This window comes from Melospiza georgiana, chromosome 2 (genome assembly GCF_028018845.1).
Source record: "Melospiza georgiana isolate bMelGeo1 chromosome 2, bMelGeo1.pri, whole genome shotgun sequence".
NCBI classification, from domain to species: domain Eukaryota; kingdom Metazoa; phylum Chordata; class Aves; order Passeriformes; family Passerellidae; genus Melospiza; species Melospiza georgiana.
In genome coordinates this window covers 61,876,992-61,901,684 of record NC_080431.1, presented here as the reverse complement: position 1 = coordinate 61,901,684, position 24,693 = coordinate 61,876,992, and the positions used below count along the sequence as shown (strand labels likewise).

General features: G+C 39.8%; 1 protein-coding gene across 1 annotated transcript in view; it reads right to left on the bottom strand.

Annotated features, from left to right (window-relative positions):
* The window catches only part of ATP8A2 (ATPase phospholipid transporting 8A2), a 314,236-nt gene that overhangs the window by 229,111 nt on the left and 60,432 nt on the right, over nt 1-24,693 (bottom strand). Inside the window, exons 9-21 of the mRNA XM_058045068.1 lie at nt 24,155-24,282; nt 23,028-23,139; nt 22,338-22,503; nt 19,950-20,077; nt 18,678-18,755; nt 16,276-16,364; nt 15,525-15,569; nt 14,172-14,247; nt 7,683-7,788; nt 6,281-6,363; nt 4,660-4,709; nt 2,508-2,577; nt 748-832 (exon numbers count right to left, since the gene is read on the bottom strand). Coding sequence (XP_057901051.1) covers nt 748-832; nt 2,508-2,577; nt 4,660-4,709; nt 6,281-6,363; nt 7,683-7,788; nt 14,172-14,247; nt 15,525-15,569; nt 16,276-16,364; nt 18,678-18,755; nt 19,950-20,077; nt 22,338-22,503; nt 23,028-23,139; nt 24,155-24,282 — 1,216 coding nt within the window. The remainder of the gene's footprint in view (nt 1-747; nt 833-2,507; nt 2,578-4,659; nt 4,710-6,280; nt 6,364-7,682; nt 7,789-14,171; nt 14,248-15,524; nt 15,570-16,275; nt 16,365-18,677; nt 18,756-19,949; nt 20,078-22,337; nt 22,504-23,027; nt 23,140-24,154; nt 24,283-24,693) is intronic.

The window sequence follows — 24,693 nt, the reverse complement described above, 5'->3', positions numbered from 1 at the left end:
ACACATGAACAATATAGTGAAGAGGGTCCATGAAGTATGAAAACCAATTTATTAGACCACTGGCAAAAATTAACATAGAGAAGTAACAATTCTTTTTTCTGTCACAAATCAATCAAAAAGGAGTGTGTGCCCTAAAATACAAAAAGTTCCAGTACTGGGAATTTTTGGGAGTCTGCAAAAACATAGTTTTTTAAAAAGCTGACTGCTATTTTCAGATTTTGGGAGAAATACACTGGTTCATGGTTTTACTATAACTCAGGTATCCTATGCTATCACAGAAGAGGGAACAAAGCCAGCTTCCCAGTGAACAGAGGTGTTACACCAGTCAACGGCCTTACAGAACATTTCAAATCATCTTTGATGTCTCATTCTACCAGGCTTCCCAGCACATTGAGGTTATCACTCTGCTTCAAAAAAAGATGCTGGTATCCAACTTCTACCCTAGTAAAAACACCTCCAACTCCAATGTAATTGAGTTTTTCTGGGCAATACAGCTCATGCCCTTTCCCTTCATCATGGACACACAGAACACTGTCTTTTCCTTCCAAATTCCACTTTCCACTGAAATCACACAGAAGTTGGACAAAAACCTCCTTACAGCTGAAGTCAACCTACAGTTGTTAATTTGCTGATAACACACCCCGTCTTTATCTTCACAATCATCTTAGTTGACACCACAGAGCTTAGACAATGCAGAAGATGCTGCAAACAATTTCATGAATTCTCATGGCATGCTGTTTCTCTTACCTTCCGTTGCGAAGTATTCAAGATGGCACAGTGTTTGTTCCATATACTGGGAATCTTTTGAAAGCCTCTCAAAAATTACATTATCCTAGTAAAACCAAATTCATGACAACAGAGTAAGTCTACATATGAAGTTGCCATTTGTGTATTTACAAGCTCAAGAGAAGCAACCTGAACGGACTTGCTAATATCAAAAACAAAATTTACAATATCTTTAGGGTTTAGAGACCGATTTGAGGCATCTGGATTGTGCCCAATGGCAGAGATACTGCATCCACTACAAATAGTGGGGAGAGAAGTCCACTCTGCCCTCCTCCCTTCTTTCCATAAAGAGGTCCCCATTACTGGGCAGTACAGCACACTTCTCTATAAATTACCAAGCCAATACATGGACTTTCAGACAACATAAATATCTGATCTTATTCAGTGTATATATAACAATCCTGGGCAGTAGACTTTGCTGCAATCCTTTCCAGAAAAGATTCCTTTTGAAGTTTGAGAAAAAGGCAGAAACACTGATCATGTTCTTCCACAACATTCTCCCAGAAACAACCTTCTTCCTGCAGCAGATTGCTTTATCAGTAAATTTAAGGACAATTGAAAAGGCCCCATTAACAGCTGAAATCAAAATATAGCATCACCTACATATCTAGAGTCTCTGGATTTTATTTGTAACTACCAGAACAAGTTTACAAACACATGTAATACAGAACCCCTACTCAGACATCTGCTCTTAAGCTAAGTAAGCAGACCTACATCTAGAGCTGATTAGAGACAGGCATACAAACCTAATTGTTATGGAAGCAAAAAGCAGAGGATGACTACCAGAATGTGGAAGAGTTAATGCAGAATACTCAGTTAACTTACAGTAACATGAGTGGCAGATGCAGCACATTAGTACATCTAGGTCTGCTCATATGGAAAACAGCAAGAATTTGTACCACAAACTCTCCTGTTCTCCATCCCTTTCAGTGCCACGCTCCAAAGAATGGTGTGAACTCGGGCATGGCATGAACAAGCAAGTTTCAAGTCTGTGTGGTCCCATCAGGCATAGCACTGTGAACTACCACACAATGGCAGTAGGCTTCATTCACTTCCACCACACCAGAATGAAGCCAGCACATCTTTATCAAGTCAGGGGAGGTAAATGGAAGCAACAGAGCAGTAACACTGACCTATATGTCATGACAAATTCAAGCAAACAGGATCCTCACAGAGGTCAGAAAGAGTTTTTTCCCTGTTGCAAAAAGCCAGCTCCATAGTTTTCCAGTGAAATTAGAACCACTCTCTTGCTGTGGACAATGCTAGTTTTGGAGCCTTTGTACTGTGCTAAGTTATTGCTCTTGTCAGTGAAGACAGAAGCACAACATGGTGCAAGTCATGATGACAAATACCAGCAGGTGCAGAGATGCAAGAAAGCCAGATCAAGAGCCAACCACTTGAGAACAAATTTTAGTGTTATAAATTCAGACAACAGCATTTACTCCAGCTCCTGAACTTCTGCTGCACAGCTGGGTGAAGCCCTGGCTTTGCAGTAAGGGGACTGCTCCCATGAGTTTCAGGATTTCAAATGGGCAGTAGAAAGCCTAGCAGTCTTCCAGCCTGCAAAAGGAGTCAGAGCAGGAATGACAGCTCTCTTAAATCACTTGGCCCTAAACAGAAAGCCAACAGGTATTATGTATGAGACATGAAATGTCAGCATCAGCCACAGCTGTTGAAACAATAACTGGCAGTGTTCTCCATTAGGCAGCATAATTACTTACAGCCCCTTTGCAGTAGAGACGTAGCTGTCCTGCCGGAGTTCGAACAATCACTGACATTCTCTTCCTGTTGCTATTGAAATAAAAATATTTGCTTTCATTAGTTAAAGTGGTAAAGACTAATTCCTATTCTAGCCAGCAGATTTTCTCAGATGTGTTTCGTGCATCTGAGATTAAATGGGATATAGCAGCAGTAACTTAAGATCCCACAACCCTTGACCACAAGGAGATATATTAAATTGCATATTTCCAGCTTCAGCCCTATGTCTCCCATTGGCAAGCACTCCAGACTTACACCCATATGCGAGCAAGATTTTGAGAAAGAGCAAGATAGTATTGAAATGATCTTGAAAGAAGGGGATTCACATTTTTTCTCATTATTCTGTGGCAGTTTTTCCTTATTTCTCAAGGAAAATTGCTTTGGGGACTCTAGAAATTGAATCATTAAGGCTGATTACATCTTGAGTACAGGCATAACAGAAATTGAAACAACCAACCACTTACAAGAGCAGTTAAATAACTTACTAACTTAAAAGAAAGTAAAAACATAATAGAAAACAATCATGGTATAGATCAGTTCTTGGCATCTACTAATTCTTTATATTGGTCTAATCAGACACACAATTGGAACTAAGTAGAAGGAAGTCAGGCCCCCTGCACAAGGACAGGACAGTCAAGTTTGGCATAGGTCTTAAAAAAAATGCAGACAGTAGAATAGTGTACACCAACATTTAACAAAGGAAGGCAGGCAAGGATAATTTTTTTAAAGAAATTCTGATGGTTTATTTATGAATCTCTCCTTCAAAAGAGGCACTGAAAAAAAACCCACAACTTCCAAGAGGCAAATGCAAACAAATCAACTCTCATCAAGGGAGCCCTAAGAATGTGTGATTTCATACAAATCTTTCCTCAGCAAAAGGACCAACCTGGAAGCATCCTCCTTACTCATTAAGTTTTTGCAAATGTGTACAGAGTGTAGAGCCATCTCCCTTTTCCTCTTGAGGTTGCCTTGAGAAATGCAGTCACTTTCAGAGCTCAAGAACCATGTGTACTAAAGTAAGCTCTTGGCACATATCATCAGACAAAACATATCTTTTCTGAGGCTTTCTGAAGGGGGGCTTGAAGGACAGCAGTTACCTGTGCTCAGAATTTCTGCAACATCCTAATGACACTGGGAAACTTCTGTGTGCTTTTCAAAAACTAATTACACAACTCCCTCAGTGGTTAGGAGGGAAGGTGCTACACAGAGGCGAACTGAGAGTTTTTTTTCTGCTGCATGCAAGCTGCAGCTACATTCCTGTCTAAAGACACCAGGGTGCTGGTTAACTTGGCACAAACCCTCAGAGTCTTCCAGTGCCTTTTCAGATACTTCCCACAAGTAGCTTAAATAGCTACATTCTGACTGGAAAGAGGGAAATACTCAGGAATAATTTTCAAAGTCAGGACACAAGAAAAGCCCCCTATCCAAACCATCCCTACCATTATTTTACATAGTCCTTTAGAGCACAACCAGCCAACTCAAAGACAGCATAGAACAAGAGTTCAATATTTTAATTCACAGCAAGAGGAAAAAAACAACAGCAACAGAAAAAGTATTATACTGACTAGCACCATCCAAACTGACATAACTTTATCAACTGACAAAGAGAAAGCACCTTGCTACTTCCAGTCACTTGGGGGACTCAACAAAGCTTCTTGCTACCCAAGCAATGCCCATCCTAATGAGTCTGACAAATTAGGAGTGCCTGCAATGTTTATATTTTCACAGCTGGCATGGTTCTTAAGAAGAGGCACTTCCAGGTGCAGTTTCCATCTACTCAAAAAGTAATTTGCAGAAGCACTATAAAAGTGCCATCTCAAAGTATGTTCTTGAAGTAGACAAGGGACAAATCAGGATTTCTGAGTCACAGCAAGATGCTTCCAGGCCAGCAACTTCTCAATAAATGAACAGAGCTGCAGTGGCAGGAAAAATTTTAATGATACAGTGCCAACAGCCACTCATTCATAGTACATCAGAAATAAGATGAAGAGGGTGGACAAAAAATTAAGTTCTGCTTTTCTACTGTATCAGCTGTAACATTTTATTCTAAACAGCATTTTTTATAATAAGAGTTTTCTTATTACCCTGAATTTCACATATTAGAGGAAAACTTACCTGGAAAACTCCAGCACATTAAGAATTTCAAAGGTTTTCTCTTTCCCCAGCTACAAAAGAAAAAAGAAAGAGTGTACTATTCTAAGTACAATCTGCAATATATTCTTACATGTGCAAACACCCGAGCGGAGCTCAGGTGCCTCTGTCACACATCCCAGTGTAAATAAATGTGGCAATGGCTCCCTCCACTGGTTAAAGGTTGCAGAGCCCTATTTATTGAACTTGATTGAACATCCTGTATTGTGGCATCCTTCATTCACTACTGCTACACCATTACAAGGAGTTAATTTCCTTTTTGATCAGGCATGCTCTGGAAGCTAAGCTGCATATTTAGTTCTCAACAGCCATCCATTAAGAGACATATTACAGGCTGTATTAACTTTTCCAAGTTAGAATAAGCATGCCCTCCAGGTTTAGTATTACAATAACTTTTGACTGACCTCCATTAGTATTTCTTTTATTTTAATCCACAAAAATACGAGTTAGATTTTTCACAGCCAAAAAAAGATTAGCTGAGGAGAAATTGCTGTTATCACCAGCAACTCTCTGCTGGGGCTGAGCAGGAGCAATATTTTAAAACATGGGTCATCCCTATTGTATAGTGCACAGATGGAGCAGTAGGAGTCAGAGTCACAGAACTCTGGTGGCATTTGTAGCATGCAGTTAAATAAAGTGCAGCAGTAAAATCTAATTGTAGTATAGACTTGTCCAAGGCACATATCAACTCAGCAACATCCTCAAGATTAAAAAGCAGCTCCAAACCACTCCAAACCACATGCTGCCACTAATGCAGGCAACCAGGAGAGACAGGAATCTCTGAGAATGACAGCTTTTATTGCTGGCTATAGATTAACAATGCCCTCAGCTTGACATTATGAGTATACAGCTAGGCCAGACAGGCCTGGCTGTTCCTGCAGAGGAAAGAAGCATTTAGGTGACTCTAGATGACACTATTCATCCTTCAACTAAGGAGCAGTTTGAGAATTTGTAAAAAGTTTGTGACAAGTCCTAGAAGATATGTTTCAAGTGCTTAGCTTGGCAGTGTACCAAGAAATTTGAAAGGGAACATACCTGAGGGGAAGGACAAAAAAGATTCATTATTCTTAATAAGCACCCTACTAGCTGCATCTGTGTAAATCTGGAGCCACTTTAGCTTAGACTGCAACTTGAGTGTGAATGTGGTCCCATGAGGCTGCCTGTGCCAACTACAGATCCCCATGTACACAGCTACATTTTCTATTGCAGATCTTACTCAGAAGAAAAAAAATGAAACATTTAGAAGAACAGCATTAAACATAACAGTCAGAAAACGTCCCAGACACAATTATTTCCTTCTAATGTGAGCGTTCCCATCTGTGCTTCCTGGACAAAGGAAATATTTTTCAGGCACAGCTGCTGTCATTTCCCATGTAAGGTTGCAACTTCCTACCACCCATGCCACATAGAGGAGCAACGGACTTTGCATTTTCAAATAGATTAAGACAATTTTTCTCAGTATACATAAGCCCTTGGCATGTAGGATCCTAAAGGCCCTCAAAAAGGGCCTTCACAGGGACCAGAGAGGACACCTGTATGCTCTGCAAGAGCTTGGCAGCTTGTGCCATGCACATCCATCACTTACCGCATCGATGATAACAGAGTGGGGAGTCCGTCCTGTGAAGACATAACCGAGCTTTTTTGCTCCTTTCACTAACGCTCCTTCATCTGCCAAAACAAAACAAGAAAAGCTTCAACTTAACCTGGTATATTAAAGAGGCCTCCAAAACCCATATTTCAATATGGCAGATTGCCAAAACAGAATCCCTTTTCCTATGTACTCTCATCCATAGGGATGTTAAGGGTAGTTCTGCACAGCCCTCCACAAAAAAATTCAACACTTGAGTCCTACAAAGGCCATACAATATCAACTACACAAACCTAGTACTTAATCTGTGTAAGACATCCTGTAACTACTGAAGCATTGAGCTCTATTCTTGTGGCAATGTCATACTTTTCCACACAAAAAAGGTGAAATAGCTGTTCTGAAAGCAAGATCAAAGCTCTGTTATTTTAAATTCCTACAGTATGTGTTTGATCCATTTTCTGCTGGGAAGGCACTAAGTTCAGGTACTATAGAAATACAGCACTGTTTTCCAGAGACTCAACTGGGCAGTGTTATTAAGAGCTCAAATAACAGAGCTGCAATCAGAGCCAACACCTGTGCCTCCTGTAGATAATTACAGAGCCTCCTTAAGGAGTAAGCATCATTAAGCACAACCATTGTATAGGAGGATTTAGTGCCTAATTCAAGCAATCCTCATGTCTCTACAGCTCCCTTAGTCTCCTCATGGCTCATCACGTTGACCAGAACTTCCTTATATGAGCTCTTTATCCTACTTTTCAGACACCCTATTAAGACATAAATAAGAAATGAGGTCGCTTCATCAACTACAGCAATTCTGAAATATCTTCACTAACAGAGATAAATTCAAGGGAGAGCAACATACCCCAATCTGGCCCCACCTAGCTCTGTCTGCGCTAACTGAAAGGAATAAAAATATGGTTGAAGGGCAGGCCTGAGTAATGCCAAGACTCTGAAAGTTCGGTTGTATTGTGTCATGTATCAGCACTTGACAGCTTCCTATCTTACTCTAAGCAGATAGTAGATCAAGAAAGACAGTTTGTAGTCAGGCCAAAAAAGTAACTGCTCATGCAGAAACAAATCATTTCTTCCTACACACTCACATCTTTTACTTTCAGCCCTGCAGAAAGAGCACACAGTCTCATGAGCATGGAAGGGACCCTAAACTCAGCCTATCTCTAAAGAAACATCATGGACTCTGTGGTTTTGTAGGGAGCATTCAAAACCAGTGTGTACTGATTACAGAAGATGCCAGATCTATTGCTAGCACCATGTGGGACATTCTGCTTTCAGAATCAATGACCTTTAAAATGACTTAGAGTTTTATGGACCTTCCTTCCATCTACTTTCACTCCTTCAAATCATTCCCCCCTCCCTCCCAAAAAAGAAAGCAACAACCAACCTGGAGAGGAGGCCTGGTAGATTATTGTATTTCCTTGTCTCTCAGGAACAACAGTATGACACACGGCCAGCAGTGTGAGGAACTCCTGTATGTGCACGGCTGTGGGCTAGACAGGACACCAGGAGAGTGAGGTTTAGCACTGCACACAGACTGAGGAACCTGCTCACTAAACTGAGATGATCTCTTAGGTACCACAGACAAAAAATCCCCCAAAACATATCCTGTTCTCTATTTATAGCAGTTGTTTTGACCTCAGAACACAAAGACAGCACAGGTCAGGGCCAGCATTGATGCGCTAGAGAGCTATTGATAAAGACCTCATTCAAGTTGCAGAGAGCCAAGAAGGCTGAGCATTCCCTCACCCCCCACCCATAAAAGCATTACTTCTTTAGCACCCCAAGCTTCATATAGGGAAAGACACCTATCACAAGATGATGATAATCTAGCAACAGGAAATATTACTACTGGCAGCTTCCAACAGATTGACAGCAACCACACCAGAATTAAACTTGCTGCAACTGCACCCTTAGTGATGAACATCCAGAGCTAAGAGCAGCTGAACAGCCAGTAGAAGGCAAAGTCACATGTCCTTCCAAAGGAATACAGCACCTAGTCAAGCATAAAATTAACCTATGGTCCCTACACATTCAGCATCAAGAGAACATGCAACATAAAGCACTGTTTCAAAGTGCTTAAACAGACACCAGGTCTGCAACTCCAGCACTTAAATCACAGGCCTCTGATCAGCCAACTGTGGCAACTGCAACCTTTAATGATGTGAAATTAAGTCCCTCATCCCATTCTTCCCTCCTTTCCATCCCTGCCTCTGGCACAGGATTTATAGTCTCACAGCAGTCAGGAAGAGCACAGCAGCCATTTGCTCAGTGACTCAGACATGATCTTAGTAGTTCTACCTTTGCAGAATGCCCTACTTGATTTTGCAAACTCATAAAGAATTTTTGCATATAAAAAATCATCTAGTTCCACATCTTTCATTAGCACAGCATATGCATTGGCAATATGAAGGTTTAATTAGTAGAAAGTAAACTACTATAAAAGCCACAAAACCATGGCAGCTGGCAAACACTGTGGCAACGTGTGTAAACAAAGTAAGCATATCAGAAAGTAATGTAATAAAAACACTGAGAATCCAAGCTCTATACTCTTAGCCCTATATTCAAAGTACTTCATATACTTTGCCATGAATATTTTCAAAGTAACTGTTTCACACAGGACCTTTACCTTCCAAGACTGAAACTTCCAAATTGCATGGTCACACGCCAGTGAATTAACAAGAGCTGTTGCTTTCAACATGCTGGGGTGCAGAGGCTGTGCTCAGGAAAACAAACATATTTACACACTACTATCTGAAAAAGCCCACAGCAAATTACAGTCAAGAGGTAATTGCTGTTCCATCATTTGCAGTCAAAGTAATGAAAGTTTTATCTCTGTGTCAAAAGGCACAGCCTGCCAGATTCTCATTTCAGCATCTGTTGCTGCAGACCTTTGATGTCTGTCTTACACTTTTATCACCTAGCCCCTTAACAAGCTTTCATAGTATGTGTTCTATCAGCTGGAAACAACCTGTCTTCAGTAGTGACATGGATTTTAATCCTTCCTAAGTATGTATTTATGTTTTCAAGCCAACAACATAATTTGCTGCTGTCTTGGTATTTGCACAGCCCACAATGTATTACAGGGCAATCTTCCAATTCTGTTTCAACAGATCACCAGAGGCCCAGCTTATCACAACAGCTCCTCCACACAGCTGTCATTTGTTTCCTTTCTGTATTGTTCCAGCACTGACAATATTTGTTGCACAGACATGAATCAGGGTAGAGCATTCAAATACCTGCTTTGGACCTGTGAACAGAAAATCTGTTAATGGCTTCTGTGGCAACAGATCCCTTTCAAGATGCTGAGCTGAATCCCAGCACAGGACAGCAGTCCCACAGCTTAACCAATTCTGATTTATTACTTATTTTCTTCTACCAAGTCTTTGACAGTATTCTTACTGATGGTCTCTGAGAGACATTTCTTGCCTGTTCATGTGTTAAGGTCAGCCTTATTTCTTCTTCCCTCCCTTTTTAGCTATCTGTAGGTGGAACAAAATTTGCATATTTTAATCTCTTACTCATCAGTCCACAGGTAGTTCCCATTTTAAATGCCTTCTTCCCTCATTTTTCTTCTAGTGTGCCAACAACTCTGGGTGAAAGCCACTGCTTCTTCCCTTTTTGTCCCACTCAAAAATCCATTAAGAAACTAGTCTACAAACATCTGTACAAGAAATACACTCCACTGGATGAATTATTTTGTTTGCTGTCCCTACCAGCTGAGAACCACATACACATTGCAGTGGTGTTCTACTTCTGGAAGCAGATTCTGGATTCTCATCTACAAAGCACTATCCTCAAGGAAAGCAAAGCTCAGCTATCTAGTAGGCACAGCACTATCCATTATCAAGCAAACCACCGGGCAGAAAGCAAGTTTTCATCCTTTCATGGTTCCTATATTTAGAAGAACAAAACACTGAGACAAGCCTCAGTCTTCTGGGGAACTGCCCTGGGCAGAGCTTCCTATCTGCATATGTTACACTTATCTTGACTCTTCACTCTGAAGACACTATTTTTCTCAACTGTTAACAGTCTCAAAATCACAAGGAATTCGCATGTGAAGTTAAAGATACCCTTCATTTTTCCTTTAGGTGTAGCAGCATCAGATTAGTGCCCTCATTCACAGTACTTCCAGGTGAGCAAGGCTGACAGTTTTTTGAGCAAATGGTGTAGAAATGGCCAGTTGGATGCTAAAGCACAGTCTAACAATCTAAACTTACTACTTTGCATCTAAGTGGCACATTCTGCGAAGGAAAACTGAAAATGCTTATGCATTCAATTACCACTGAACATTACATAGTAATTCTCAACATCTTAAAAATATATTAACTTCCTACCACTTAGTTCACTAAAGTATCTGGAAAACAGTGTGAGGATCCAGCCATGCTGAGCACCCCCAGAACAGTGAAGTGGCAGGACTGGAAGAGACCAAGATCCTTCAGGCACAGACTGAGAGAAGACATTAACCAGCTTTTGAATAATCAAGAGAATGAAATTCAAGTGTATCTTGCCCAAAACCAATGAGATATGACCTATAATTAAAGACACTGCCTTGTACTTGAACAAAAGTACTGAAGTCCCACGCACAATAAGAACAAAAGCAGATTAGAGAAAAATATATCTCACCAAGCTCTAACAATTTAATTGTGAGCTATAAAATGATGTGTTTGGACAGTTTTCCAGCAATCTGAACTAAAGCCTCCCATAGGCTTTCATCACCTGAATATGTTTTTTCCCCCTACTGTATTTCAAATCTCAGTTTTTCATCCCAGTTAGCCGCGATATGTTTTTCTGGTTCTGCTTTCCTATGGAATTAAGAATCAGCTGATGATAGCTGTCATTTTGACAAAGCTTGATGGGATAATAGCCTCAGTTCCCACACACCACAAGAATAAATAGATGTGTTGATGAGGTCTAAACAAACACTTTCAGCGTGGTAAAGGCTCAATGTGAGCACAACAGCTGTCTGCTCTGCCTGGCCAGCTGCTGAAGTACTCATCACATGTACTCCCTGAGCCAATTCAGGCATCTGCAGCTACACCATGTTTGCTGCTTCTTGGCCAAGACATAAACTGGGGGCCACAGAAGAAAGTTCATATGCAAATTAAAATTCACAGATGAAGTTCAGAGAGAATCCTGGGAGATACAGGAGTCTAGGATGAGAATCAAGTCTGTTAGTTCCTTCTTGACCTCCTTCCCTGCTCTCCTATCACTAGTGTAAAACATAACCCCACATGAAACAGGCTTGCATCTCTGTGCTGAGCTCATTCACAGGACATATGCAACTAGCAAGCACCAAGATGAACACCATCTAGCATATTCACCAAACATTCCTTCCAGTCTTAGCAAAGACTCTTATTAGACTAAGAGCTGAAGCCATTTTCGCTATAGAAACAAGACAGCATCATACACTTGGTACAGCTGTACAGTTCATCCAACAGAAGCCAATAAAAAGCACAGACAGACAGAGCTTGGTACTTTCTCCCACATCTTGGCAAAGCAGCCAAAAGAAACCTCCACAGGTTTTCAAGACAAGTTATTTTTCCCTGGAACAATTCCTACACGGCAATAATTCTTTAACTGCTCAAAAGTGGACTTGGCTATCAGTCAGCCCTTACACACCAGAGGCCCAGAAGAGCTATGAAATTTAGAGGTGATGCAGGATGCTAGAAATCTTCCTAGCAGATGGAAGACAGTCTCATGAGTACAAGTGCATAATTTTTTATTTTCAACCTGGAAAGAAAATTACTTGGCACTGTGACAGTTCTAAACTAACACTTGTGACTGAATTGAAAAAAAAAGATTAAAATCTTCAAGAGGAGAGCAATGAACACTTAATGAGAGCGTGTAAGAGATCACACTTACACCTTCAGCTGCAGAAGGGCAAATGTTCAGAGGGAATTGCCCGAGTACAGCACCATCTAACTTCACTAGGTAGCTTATGCTAGAACACTTCAGTTTTTCACCACAGTTCACTAAACGAGTAGAAATTGACAGACACCTGCAAATAGCATCTGCAGCTACCTATCAGCTGTAAAAATGAAGATTATACAGATTTTTAGATAGAAAGAAGCAGTTTATGCACCTCAGTAGCTGACCTAATGCAAAAAAAGCCAGAAAGACCCTCCTCTCTACCACTATCCTGGAATTCAGCCCCTCCTCTCACCCACAGCCTGAAAAATACACCCAAACATGCTCAGCAAACTGTCATAAGTAGTCCTTGCATTCTCATGTCTTATGCTAAACCACCACTTGCCAGAGGGTGGCACCCATTCCTCCAGTACAGTCAGGCTCTAAAAAGTATCTTTGGCCAGTAATTTCCCCACTCATTGTCTGAGGGCTGAGTTCACACAATGTGCTCAGTCCAACAGCCAGCTGCACAATGACATCAATATTTGTCTGTTTAAGTAACCAGCAAAAAGGAAACTGGAAAAGGGTTCAGCATAGAAGATGGCTGAGCTGTCTAGACTAAATGACACTTAGGGAATCTACCAAAATCCCTTATTTGCCTGCTACAACAGTGTATATTTGTTTTATCCCCCAAAGAAGAAACCACCCAGAGAAGACCAAATAATTAGGTAGCCCTAAAATAAGAGGCCATCTCAAGGCTAGGTAAGAAATTCCATCTCACAACTCATTTGAGATACATCTCTTCTGCTGAGTCTATTGAAATACACCAAAGCATTTTTCTCTAGGCATACCTAAAGCAACAGCAGCCAGAAAGAGCTCAAAGACATTTTACCTGCAGTCTACACCTAAACTAGAATGAATATCTGGAGTCAGCAAGTGCCATAAGCCGTAACTGTAGCCATAAACAAACTGGACACAAAGGAACAGGACATGCACAAATCTTGGCTGCAAGTCACGTCCAGTGGGAAATCTTTCCAGAGTACATGAGTACAAAAACCACATAGAAAACCAGGGCACTGTCCTGAGTGGATCACCTTGCTGGAGGTTAGAGCACAGGAGCCACCTTTAGGCTCCATCACCTTGCAGAATACATAGTGCCACACCAAGTAATTACTCCCTTATAGCACTCATACCATACTGCAGTTCTTAAGTACTGCACAGCAGAACAGAAAGCAAAGCCTTCCTGCACACAAACTGTATATTGCAAGTACATTTTAGATGCTCATACTAAACTAAACCAGCCCAGTTGCATAAGTTACACTAAGGAAAGCAATCAGCTGACTGAGTTTGTGCTTGCCAATGCTCAGACCCCATACTGTGAGACAGCCTGCAGAGAAGAAGGGTCATGCTTTTTGGCAGGTGAATTAATTGTCTGGTGTCCAGTGAGACACTTCATACCCACATGACTTCCAAATAAACAATGAACTGACACTGTAAAGAATAGGTCCCTTTAGGATTCAACAGCTAGGCTAAGACTACCACTCATTAGTGCTCATGCCAAACTTGAATTTGCAATTAACTCCCATCTCTTACATCCTTTACACAACTAGAATTCCAAACCCTTGCAATACTTAAGGCTCATTCCAGAACCACCTTGAAATGCTACAGATTACAGTTAAAAATGGTATAAATGTTTCAACACCCCAAGTAGCTTCTTTTAAAGAAGTTAAATTTCTATCATAACTTGTTACAAAGCATTACCTTCCATATACAACAGAATATACAAAGCTGCCTTGGAGGTAGCTAGAATCTGCATCAATGCCATTGCTTCTTTAATTCAATTGTAAGACAAGTAGGCAGAAAGGCGTTGGAGGGAGCTATTTTGATTCCAATTTACCCCCTCTGTGCTTGCATGACATGCTCACAGAGCAGACTTAATCACACAAATAGATTTGTTCAGCATTCAATTCCAGACAAGCCCAGAATAGGGCATTTGAGAGGCGTGATATTCAAAGAGCAGACTTACATGATGATTTTCAATGTTTTGCAGCAGTCTTGGGTCATCAAATTCACACGATTCACTGGTGGAAGGAGGTAGCTGGCTGCAGAGCAAAACAAGCATATTTAAACAAGTGCAACATTGCCAATCTTAGTGCTTCATCTAGTTTCTTGGGAAACAAATTTAAAAAGCAAAGTAAGACTCCAGTGTCCTTGAAAGCATTGTGAAAAGATCATATGAGTAATGCAGCAAGTGCTGAAAATTAACACCAGCAAAAAACCCAAAATGGTTATGGCTGACAGCATATTTCAGAAGATTCAAGTGTCAATGCAGTTCCTGGGACAGATGTAGCAACAGCAGTTTTTAAGCATATTTAAGATAAATGGATTTCAGGGCGGCTTGCTCATAAAATAGATCGACGTTCAATACCCCTAAGTTCTCTGCCTAGTCAGAGCATTCTGCTTCAAGCTGACTCCTGGAGGATTTTAAGTCTCCAAGTAACCACCTAGGAAAAACTTGCACAGAAAGGAATACAAAAGAAAGGTACAAAGAAAGAAAAGACAGCGATGAAGAAAATAGCAATATATTGGAAGAAAAGAGGGATCCATAGAAATTGCCTCTTAGCAGAAGAAACATCATTTTATCACCTTCCTAAAACATGATCATAGAAATGAGCTGGACCAGTGGAGAAGCCCAGCTTAGCTCATCACCCAGTACTTTTCTAACAGCATTCAGTGATGGCTTGTTTCTTGGGTGGAAATTCACTTCTTCCCTGTATTTGCCATTCAAATCCATGTCAGTTCTCCCTGGCTCTTCCCTTCCTTCCCAATAATCGTGTTTCACTGATAAAACGTGTTTCACTGATACCATGTAACACCTCTGGGTCTTCACTAGTTTCTGTGGAATGCGACAGACCCATCACCTCTATTCATTAATGTTCCCAATAAAAACAAGAAGCATTCTCTGGACATGATCAATTATTAAAACATAGCATTTTAATAAAGAAGTCCCTTTTCTTCTCATTCTCTTCAGGCCTGAACTCAGTGATCATAAAGAGCAACATTCAGTCGCAAGCTAGGGGTAAGGTTCCTGCAAAGTAGGTTAATTTTAGCTTTTAACTTGACTGTCTGCAATTATAAATAAGCACTGCATTAGCATCCCAGCCACTGCCTATTCCTAACCCCCCTCACATATGAAATCTCTATGCAGAAGAGTAGATCCATCACCACCCACCAGCTCTGCATCTCTCCCACTGGAAGACCATTTTACTCAAATGCATTCCTCCCTTGGGCTTCTTCCAGTCCCAAATTGGAAAGCTGTCTTTATATAGATTGTACCCACTCTGCTATACAGAACATAAACATCTTGGAATGTATTTACCTGAAGTCTTCTGATGAACGTTCTCTTTCCAACTCAGGAAAGTGACTGAGGAGTAGAAAAAGGAAAAAAGAACATTTATTCCACTTTAGTAACAAAAAAAAAAAAATAGGTAGAAGGCGAAGATCAATGAGTCATCCCACAAAAACATATGCTGGAACCATGGGTTCAGCTGTTCATACATTTGAATCAAATTTTCTGCCTTTGAGATATCTAATTTAGCTAACATGAAATTCAAAGGTTAACTTGAGATCTTAAGACTACCCATTTAACATGAAGCAAATACAAAGATGTAGATGACTCAAAGGGATCCTTTTGACAGAACAGAATAAAAGTAAGCAGGTATCCATCCCTCTTGTTAAAGGAATATTAAGCTCTATAACTACAACTACACTGCTCTAACAAAATTCTGGTTCTTCTCAAGTCACAGGAATATGACTGATAATTGCTACCCTTGGACTGCAACTTCTTCCCTCTTGAAAGGCCAGAGCTTATTTAGCACTTCTGGTTTTGTTTAAATCATGATCAGGCAAGTTAGGAAGCAAGTTTCTTTCCTTCATGTGAAGTACTCCCCAGGTTTGACTTTCATAATTTGTGCTGCAGGACAGGAAAATGAAAACTACTAATTAAGACAACAAAATATGCTAGAATAAAAACTGAAGAACAGAATGTTCTAATCCTTTTTCAATATAAAATTTTGTACCAGTAATATGCACACATTAAGCTACAGAGTTTTTTTAAAAGTCATACCTACCCATATGTCACTCCAGCAATACTGCATTTCTTAAAGTTCATGATATTGCATGTTAGAGTACCTGTTTTATCAGAAAACAGGTATTTAACCTGGAAGGGAAAAAACAAGTCTGATTTTCAACTTGCATAGTAATAAAACTCAAAGCAGAAAACAGGAAGATACTCAGAGTCATATTGCTCAAAGGTCACAATATTGGCCAACGCAGGCTTATTACAGCTTGATTTGTCTACCAGATCTACAGAACAAAAATCAGGCAAATTATTTAATTGCATTAATTCTTTATATCTAAACATGGAAAGGCTCAAATAGTAAGTATCAACTACCAAGGCTCTAGTGTGATCACTACAGATGTACTTGGTTGCACTACTTGGACATTCATCAAATCTTTCAACTGTACTAATCTCAAAGAGTGATTAGAAATGAAAACAAAGACTCCTGGGATTGTTGAAGGCTCACTAGAATTTTACACACTGAAGGCAGTCTGTGTTTCAAAGATCACCAGGAATGTTTGGGGATTTTTTTTCCCCTACCTTGAAGCACAGAATATGCTAGAGTAAGTCCAACTGGTACTATGCAGGGAAACAAAAAATGTTTTATCTCATGTCCACTCATGAGCAGTCCTAAAGTACACAAAACACAGCGACAGTTAGCACTGCCCAAAGTAATAATCCCTTAACAGAAACAGTGATTTTAAGGTAAAACTTGGAGGCAACCCCATCAAAGTAACTTCTTGGAGCATTAGCAGATTCAAAATTCCCACCTTCAAAGGGCCATAACAGACCAAAACTAATTGCAAGTTAATGATACCACAGTTGTACCTCTGCAACAGGTAAGACCTTCAACCAGGAAGGGATGATGATACATGAACGAGTTAGACAACTCAAAGACAAAAATAATTTGACTATAGTTAGAAGAAGCTTTTCCTCAACAATTGCCATTCAGCTTAAGACACTGCACTACACTACTTGTAATGTGATCCTTTAGTTGTGCACTGTACTGCTACTGAATACAGCATTGGAAATGGAGCCTTTGCAAGTCAGAAGTCAAAGTGGGTACCTACACTTCTGAGGAATTTTAAGTCATTAATAATTTCACCATAAAACAAAAATATCAAGGACATCTGTGAACATGTAATTCAATTAAAGAATAAAAAAATTCAGTCTAGTAACACAGAATCAATAGTAAGCCATTCCTGAAATAACATGTGGGCCACCAACATATATTATGCCACACATCCTTTACTTCAGGCAAAAATAACACCATAATTTCGAAGTTGATAACTTCACATCAAAGTGATTTAAACAGAAATCAAATTTCAGCACTCATAAGAAAAATTATCAGATTAAGCAGGAACAATACTGACTACCCCCCTGCTGAGCAGGATATTATTATCCTTCAATAAAATATGCATGTTTAAATATGTAATGTTACCTCCAATACTAAATGCATGCCTATTATGAAGTTCACGTAGTTCAGTTACAAACCTATTGCCATCTTATTGTGAAGCTCCCATACCTTCTCAGTGATTTCTCACGGCAAGCTCCTCACAGCACTGACTCCTCCTTCCTCACAGCACAGCCAACAAACTCCAGCTCTCTCCTCACCCAGCTAACCCACTCTTTTGTAGCACTGTCTCCTTATTGGACACAGCCGTGGCCTATTAAGGGCAGGCCTGCTCTTAATCTTTGGTGATTAGAACAGCTGCAACTCACTCCTCAGGTGTGAGACTATCTTCTGCACTGTCTGTATTTTCTTACATTCTGTCCCTCCACACAGACATATAAGCTTGGTGGTCAAGGAAAAAGCTACCATTTCTCAAGTGTATTACAAAATTCCAACAGCAGAGTTATATTATCCAGTAAGCTTGTTCTGGGAAGCCCTTCGGGTTTGAAGAAATGTTACTTCCAGAATAAACAAAGCTGCTACAACAACTAGAAGTTAATATGCACCTATCCTTATCTGAAGGAAAATAGAAATGCTTGAAGGATTGCAATATCTAAATTAGGAATACAACTGCATTTTTTTTTACTTGCATCTCCAGTCAGAAACATCAAAAACTAATAAGTCTAGCCCTGTATGTTCTGTTCTGGTATAGACAGCCAAAATCACAGAGCATCTCTCCAAGACCTTTGAGAATAAAGTTGAGAGTGCACATAAGACATAGTTTCAATTCCCAAAAATAAAACTGCCTATATGACATTACATTTAATCCTGTGATATCTCATTATTTCACTTTTAAGACTCAGACTAGAGAAAATAAAAATGTCCCATTAACTCGAGCCACAGAGCAAGAAAATAAAGCTGATTTGTACATCTTGTACAGTCTTGTACATGTTGCTCTTATGCCTTTGCTCTTGAGAGAGTATATCACAATAATGACACTTCAGAAAATGTTATCTTACCTGCCCAAGTTCCTCATTAAGGTTTGAGGTTCTGGCCATTGCAGGTGTATCTGTTTCAGGGTAATACATATCTATGTCCTGAAATGAGAGCAAAATTAAGACTTATGTTATGCAAATTAAACACTAAAGTCTCTGTTCTTCCTTTAGTCAGCTCCAACTTGGCTTGTCTTAATGCTATGAGCAGGCATTCTGAATGCTTGAGACAAACATCATCCCAGGATGAATATGGGTGCCTCCTTTCCAAAGTATACCTCCATCCTACAAGGACATGAGAAAAGACAGATTCAACTATAGGTAGATAATAAACTAAAGGTGCAACAGAAAAAAACAAACTCAGTACAGTAGAAAGAAGTTCATGCATTAGCCATGCTCATCATAAAGTAGTCAGTAACAACAATCAGTTGCTCTAGTCACATCTATGAGACAATTTTAGTGGATCCATGAAATAAACTTCTTTTACTACAAAGAAACAGCTGTTACACAAACCTAAGAACTTCTCAGATATGCATGTCTACTACATTACAAGCAGCTCAACGAACAGACATATTAAACTTTGCTTACACATGTTTTACAGTAACCTACTACATTACTCAAAGTCCAAGGATAAATGCATACCAACAAAAGGAATCTCTCTTGGTTTTGTCCAGCTTAAGAGCCACCACTAGAGTATTTCTGGCCCACAACTTGAGAAAGACATTTTGAAGTCAAAGCTTCCCTGAACAGAGGGATCGCTGTTTGGTTGTGAGGCAACATCAACTTATCTCCTTACGAAAACATTATGGTCCATTCCAGAGGTGACCTTAAGGCCAGCCTCAAGATGTAAAGACAAAACACAAAAAAAACCAAAAAACCAACAAGCAACCCCCCCAAAAAAAACAACAAAAACAACAACAAAAAAACCCCCCACGCCAACAACCAAGTCTAGTCTTGCCCTCTGCTGTGTCTCAAAGAAGCTATAAGATACCGAAGAGTTTTCAAAAGATAATTGCTGAACGTGAGTCAGCTGAGAGAGAGACCTCCTTCAACCAAGAGCTGAGGCTGCCTTCTCATCCTAAAAGCCTAAAATACAAGTCATGATTTGCACAGGGCACCTTCCTGTAACTAGATCTTTTAATTTCCTGTGAACTGATATAGAATAAAACCTGAGTTTCCCCCTGCCTTTCCCAGAAGTTGCATCAGAAAGTAATTAGAAAATCTCACTAAGATGTTAAGAGGGTTTTTATTTTAAATGTCAACATCCAGAACTGAGATACATTCACTCTTGCTACTTACCCAATTTATAAAAAGAGCCTGAGTAAACTTGACAACTTCCAATGTCACCAGAAGGCTGATTGGAATAAGGTTGTTGTACAAGATTATAAACGTCAGCAGATTGTATCCAAAGTTGACAGACAGCATTTCTGTGGATCAAAAGACACAGGACATTAGCAGACAAGTCTGAGTGGTATAGGGGCTATCATCTTTATGCAGTTCACCTAATCAGATTTAACAAAGCCAAAATAATAAGCTACTGTGTTGATGTCTAGTGTAAGGGCCATTTTAATATTGATTTCAACACAAGACAGATAAAACAACCACACCATACCAGGTGAAGACGGACAAGGTTAGTGAGGCTATATGTAAAAGAACAGAACACTTTCTGAACAATTTTTGCTGGACAGATGGTGAAAAGTACAATATGCCCCACTATAACCAAAATTAGACATTTATCTAGTGTGTCAACTGCCCAATTAAGAGCCCCCAATGTCACTAGTAATATAACCACCTTTCAGAGAGTGCCTACTTGCTTCAGTGGAGTTAGGAAACAAAAAATAAACACTGAAATTAGTTCTAAAATCTGACATAATGGTCAGAATTGAGAATTTACTCTTACAAAAGAAATCAACAAGAACAAGTTGACTGTTAAACACTTGTCTAGTATATGAACTAAGGCACCCTGCTTAATCAAAGAAGCTGTTACTAATGGTGACAACACTGGGCAACTTGCCCAAATAAGTCTACCACCACAACTGGTCCTAAAGGGAAGGGGAAACATTTATAGACAGCCAGCAGGAAGGTACAAGTCTCAGCAGAGGCACGGGAGGAAGGCTCCTGGTCACAGTGCTGCCCACAGCCTCTCTTTACAATCAGTGTCTCCACATTTGTATGCTCTCCACTTCCCTAGAAACTTAGAGAGGCACTTCAGTCAGCACACAGAACATCCAGCACAACAGGGTCAGAGTCCACAACTAAGGGTTTTCAGCATCATAAGTTAATTAGAAGTCAGGGGAGCAAACTAGGAGGAGACAGAATCCAGAGAAAATCACTGAAGCCTAATAAAGATCAGAGTTTGGACAAAGGCACCTCAAAGTGTGAGTACACACTAATTCCATAACTTTGATAAGTTTACAGAAAACAGAAGCATGCTTGGTATTGGAACATTTTCCAATACAATTTTTACAGAGATGAGACATTTAACCAAAATTTAGCATCTACCTGCCAAACCTGAAAAAGTGTCTTTTCTGTGTGTGGCAGTTACAGAAGGCATAGAAATTGTGCATTCAAAATTCAAAAAGGCATCTACACAGACTATCATGTCATCTTAGTCTACTGCAAGTAGAACCTGTTTTGTACTGCAAGTTCAAGACTTCATTCCATTCATCTTTTCCAGTAATACCTCTGTCATTGGAAGGCACAAATTTAAACTTACTCATTAAAAAACAAGGGGAGAGCAGACAAGAAGTTCTGAAAAGTGCTGACACTGCTACAAGAAGACATTACTACTAAAACCCAGAGTCAAATATGGGGCATTTCCATGCTATTCCTATGGGGTTTTTTTCATTACTACCATAACTACAATTCTTAAACTGCAGAAGATACACTTGCCATCTGTTTTGCATCATCAGCAGACAAGGCATTTGCAGTTTCTGATAACTGCTTTAAGATCTGCATCTCAAAATGCTTTTAACATCACATTTTACAGCTAATGTAACCTCCTTAAAAGTCTGCTGGGGAGTACTTCATTGCTCATGTCCATCTTTGATAATGAGCTAATAAATTTGAGGACTAAGAAAAATCAAATAAAACCCTTCATATAATGATGCTAAAAGATCAGTTTTCTCACAACAAGTTAACAGAAGCTAAAGACAGAAACTTTACGTAATAAATAAGAATTTGTGACATCCACCATTTCAATTTTCTCTAAAAGAGCAGATCAGCATTTCTAACTCAAAGAAGTACAGTTGCATCTATATATAAGCATAAAGCTGAAGTAGGCATCAGACTGACACTCCCCATCCTGTAGTCAAATACTGTCAGACACACACAAGGCTGCAGTACATGAGAAAAAATACATGTATAGTATCTCTACAGAGGTGAAAGAAGGGAACACCAGATATCTAAGAGTAACTCTTGCCCCTCTTGTTTCTACCCCTGCTCCCTGGGTGCTAGCCCAGTGATATTTACCTAACCTTTAGAAGCCTCACTGGGAAGCTCACTTATGTCAGCCTATTCTCAAAAACAATATATTAGTCATGAAAAAACTAGCAAGATACAGGGGGTTTGGGGCTTTTTTTGTGGTTTTTAAATTTATTTCTTATTTTATGCATTAATTCAGTGAAGGTAAGAGCCTGGCTGTCCCTGCAGTCTGATACATCACTGGCCCAGTGCCTGCATACTCACTGTTGGAGCCAAGGTACCAGACAACTTCACCGTGCGTTCTGTTCCATAATAAGGCACCTACAGAACTCACAAGGGCCATTACCAGGAGAATACAGAACAAAACCAGGATCTGCATGTTGGTCACTTTCTCCACATTTGATCTCTTCAGAGGTGCTTTGGTTGAATTCTAAACAGCAGCAGGGGAAAAAAAAAAAAAGAGAAAGAACCTGGCAATGGCTTTTACAAGAGAAAAATCCAGAAGCAAACCCAGTCTTTACTTTCAGAGTCCTTTAGAGCACCTGCTGTCCATCCCATTGATGCTTAGCAGCAGTGATCAACATACACATGTTGCCCGTCTCACCAGGCACTCCCCGACATTAAGGAAATACAGGACTGCTGTCTTAGTAATAATCATGAAGATAATTACGTTATGTCCTCAGCTGTTAAGCCTCAGTTTTAAATGCCATCCAGCTACCAGATAAGTTAAGATGAAAGCTCTCCTAACATATTGAACTGCTTTCACTTCATTGTGTGTTCGCACATGTGCACATGCAAATTGGAGCACAATGGACCCTTCTATTCCTCGAGACCTCCAAGTCTTAACTATAATGAGTCAAACTATTTCATCAAATCAAGTCAATGACAATGAAAATACAGGAAATAAGACCAACTTCTATCAAAACATACCCTTAATCCCCTTAAAACCTTTACCTGCATGAGTTTTGTATCATGTCCTGTATACACAACAATACCTAAGACCCACTGAGTGTTTCTCAGTTGTGCACCTCTCAGCAAGATCTGGTCTGGACCAACAGGAACTGGGCTGCAAAAGAAGTAGTTCATGAATCTTCCAGTTCTTGGTAACACTTTAAAGAAGATAGTTCTACTCCTAGCCTTGCTCCCCAGTTAATAATACAAACAACCCCAAACAACAACAGGAGAAGAAGGCAATAGCAATATAATGAGCTTAGATTGTTCACACAACTAAGAAAGCACTGAAACCTCTGTAAATCTAATTCCTGCTAAAGCACAGTAGGGCAGAGCTGCTCCAGTTATCCAGAACTTAAGAAATTATGTGGCAGCCATAAATAAGCTTATTTTGCACTTGACCTTGGCTAGTACATTCTCTCTCATATCAAGGGCAGAGAAGCATTGAACTTGCAAAGAGACCATCCATTTCAAGCACACTATATCAAATACACAATTAAACAAGCATTTCAGAAAGCCTGTATCAACCATGTGACTTCCAAGTGGGATGCAAGTGATCATCTGCTATTCTTGGACTGAGCTGCCCAAGGAATATACATTTGGTAAAGGAAAACAGGTACAGCCAAATATAACATGTATGTTCCTACCAACCTGTCACAATCTGTGAATTTGAGTACTAAAACGACATACTTTTCTTTTAAGAGTTCTAGAAATCAAAGTCACACTGCCAAAGCCTCCAGGTTCTGGGATCACTTTTCTCTACAAACTTGACCTTGGTGCAGCCTTTGGCTCCTGTTGAAAGGGAAAGGTCTCTATTTCTTCTGTGTATCTTGTGTAATAAGAAGGCCCTAAAAACCCCAACCATCTCCTTGAATCCTTCTCTTTAGATGTACCTTTTAGTAAAATATCACCATTAATTACAAAGAAATCAATACTCCCATAACGAGCAGAAGTACCCATGCAAAGACAGAACTGTGTTATCTTATACTGGCAGATGCTCTGATTAATAAATATTAATTATTACCCTCCTCTTCTCCAGCAAAAACATGCATGTGCTCAGAGTTCCAGACTAAAAGAACAGAGGAAACATTTTTCCTAACCAAATGAATTCACGGCTTTGTTGTCAATACCTTTGACCATCTAAGCGCAAGTTTCCAGTGAAGTCATAGAGATGGCGGTTGGGTCCTTCACATTCTATCCTCCCAGACACTTTCATCAATTCTTCCCTGGACTGGAGACTAGCAGTTTGAGACAAACCCTGCACAGAACAATTTTAAGGACATTTTTGACAAAAATTGCTATTAGAAGGCAATCTACGGAAATGGTGCTTCCTTTTAACATCTATGAACCAAAATACAATTAAATCTGTGGAGGTTTGTTACTCGGGATCGTGTTTTGCTTTGGTGGGGTTTTTTTTTGAAGGCTGGTTTTCATTATGTTTTGGGGTTTTATTTTTTTTGTTTGATATTCAATACCTATTTCCTGCAAGGAAAACTCATTATGGACACATAGAAAACTACTACCAAGACTGAAACTCTCTACACACATCTTCACATTACCTACATGGCTCCTCTTTAACCAAGAGGAAAATAATATCCACAAAACACAAAGTTTGATACGTGCAAGAGGAAGTAGGAGAAAAGCAGCATAAATAGACTTGGCTTTTTGC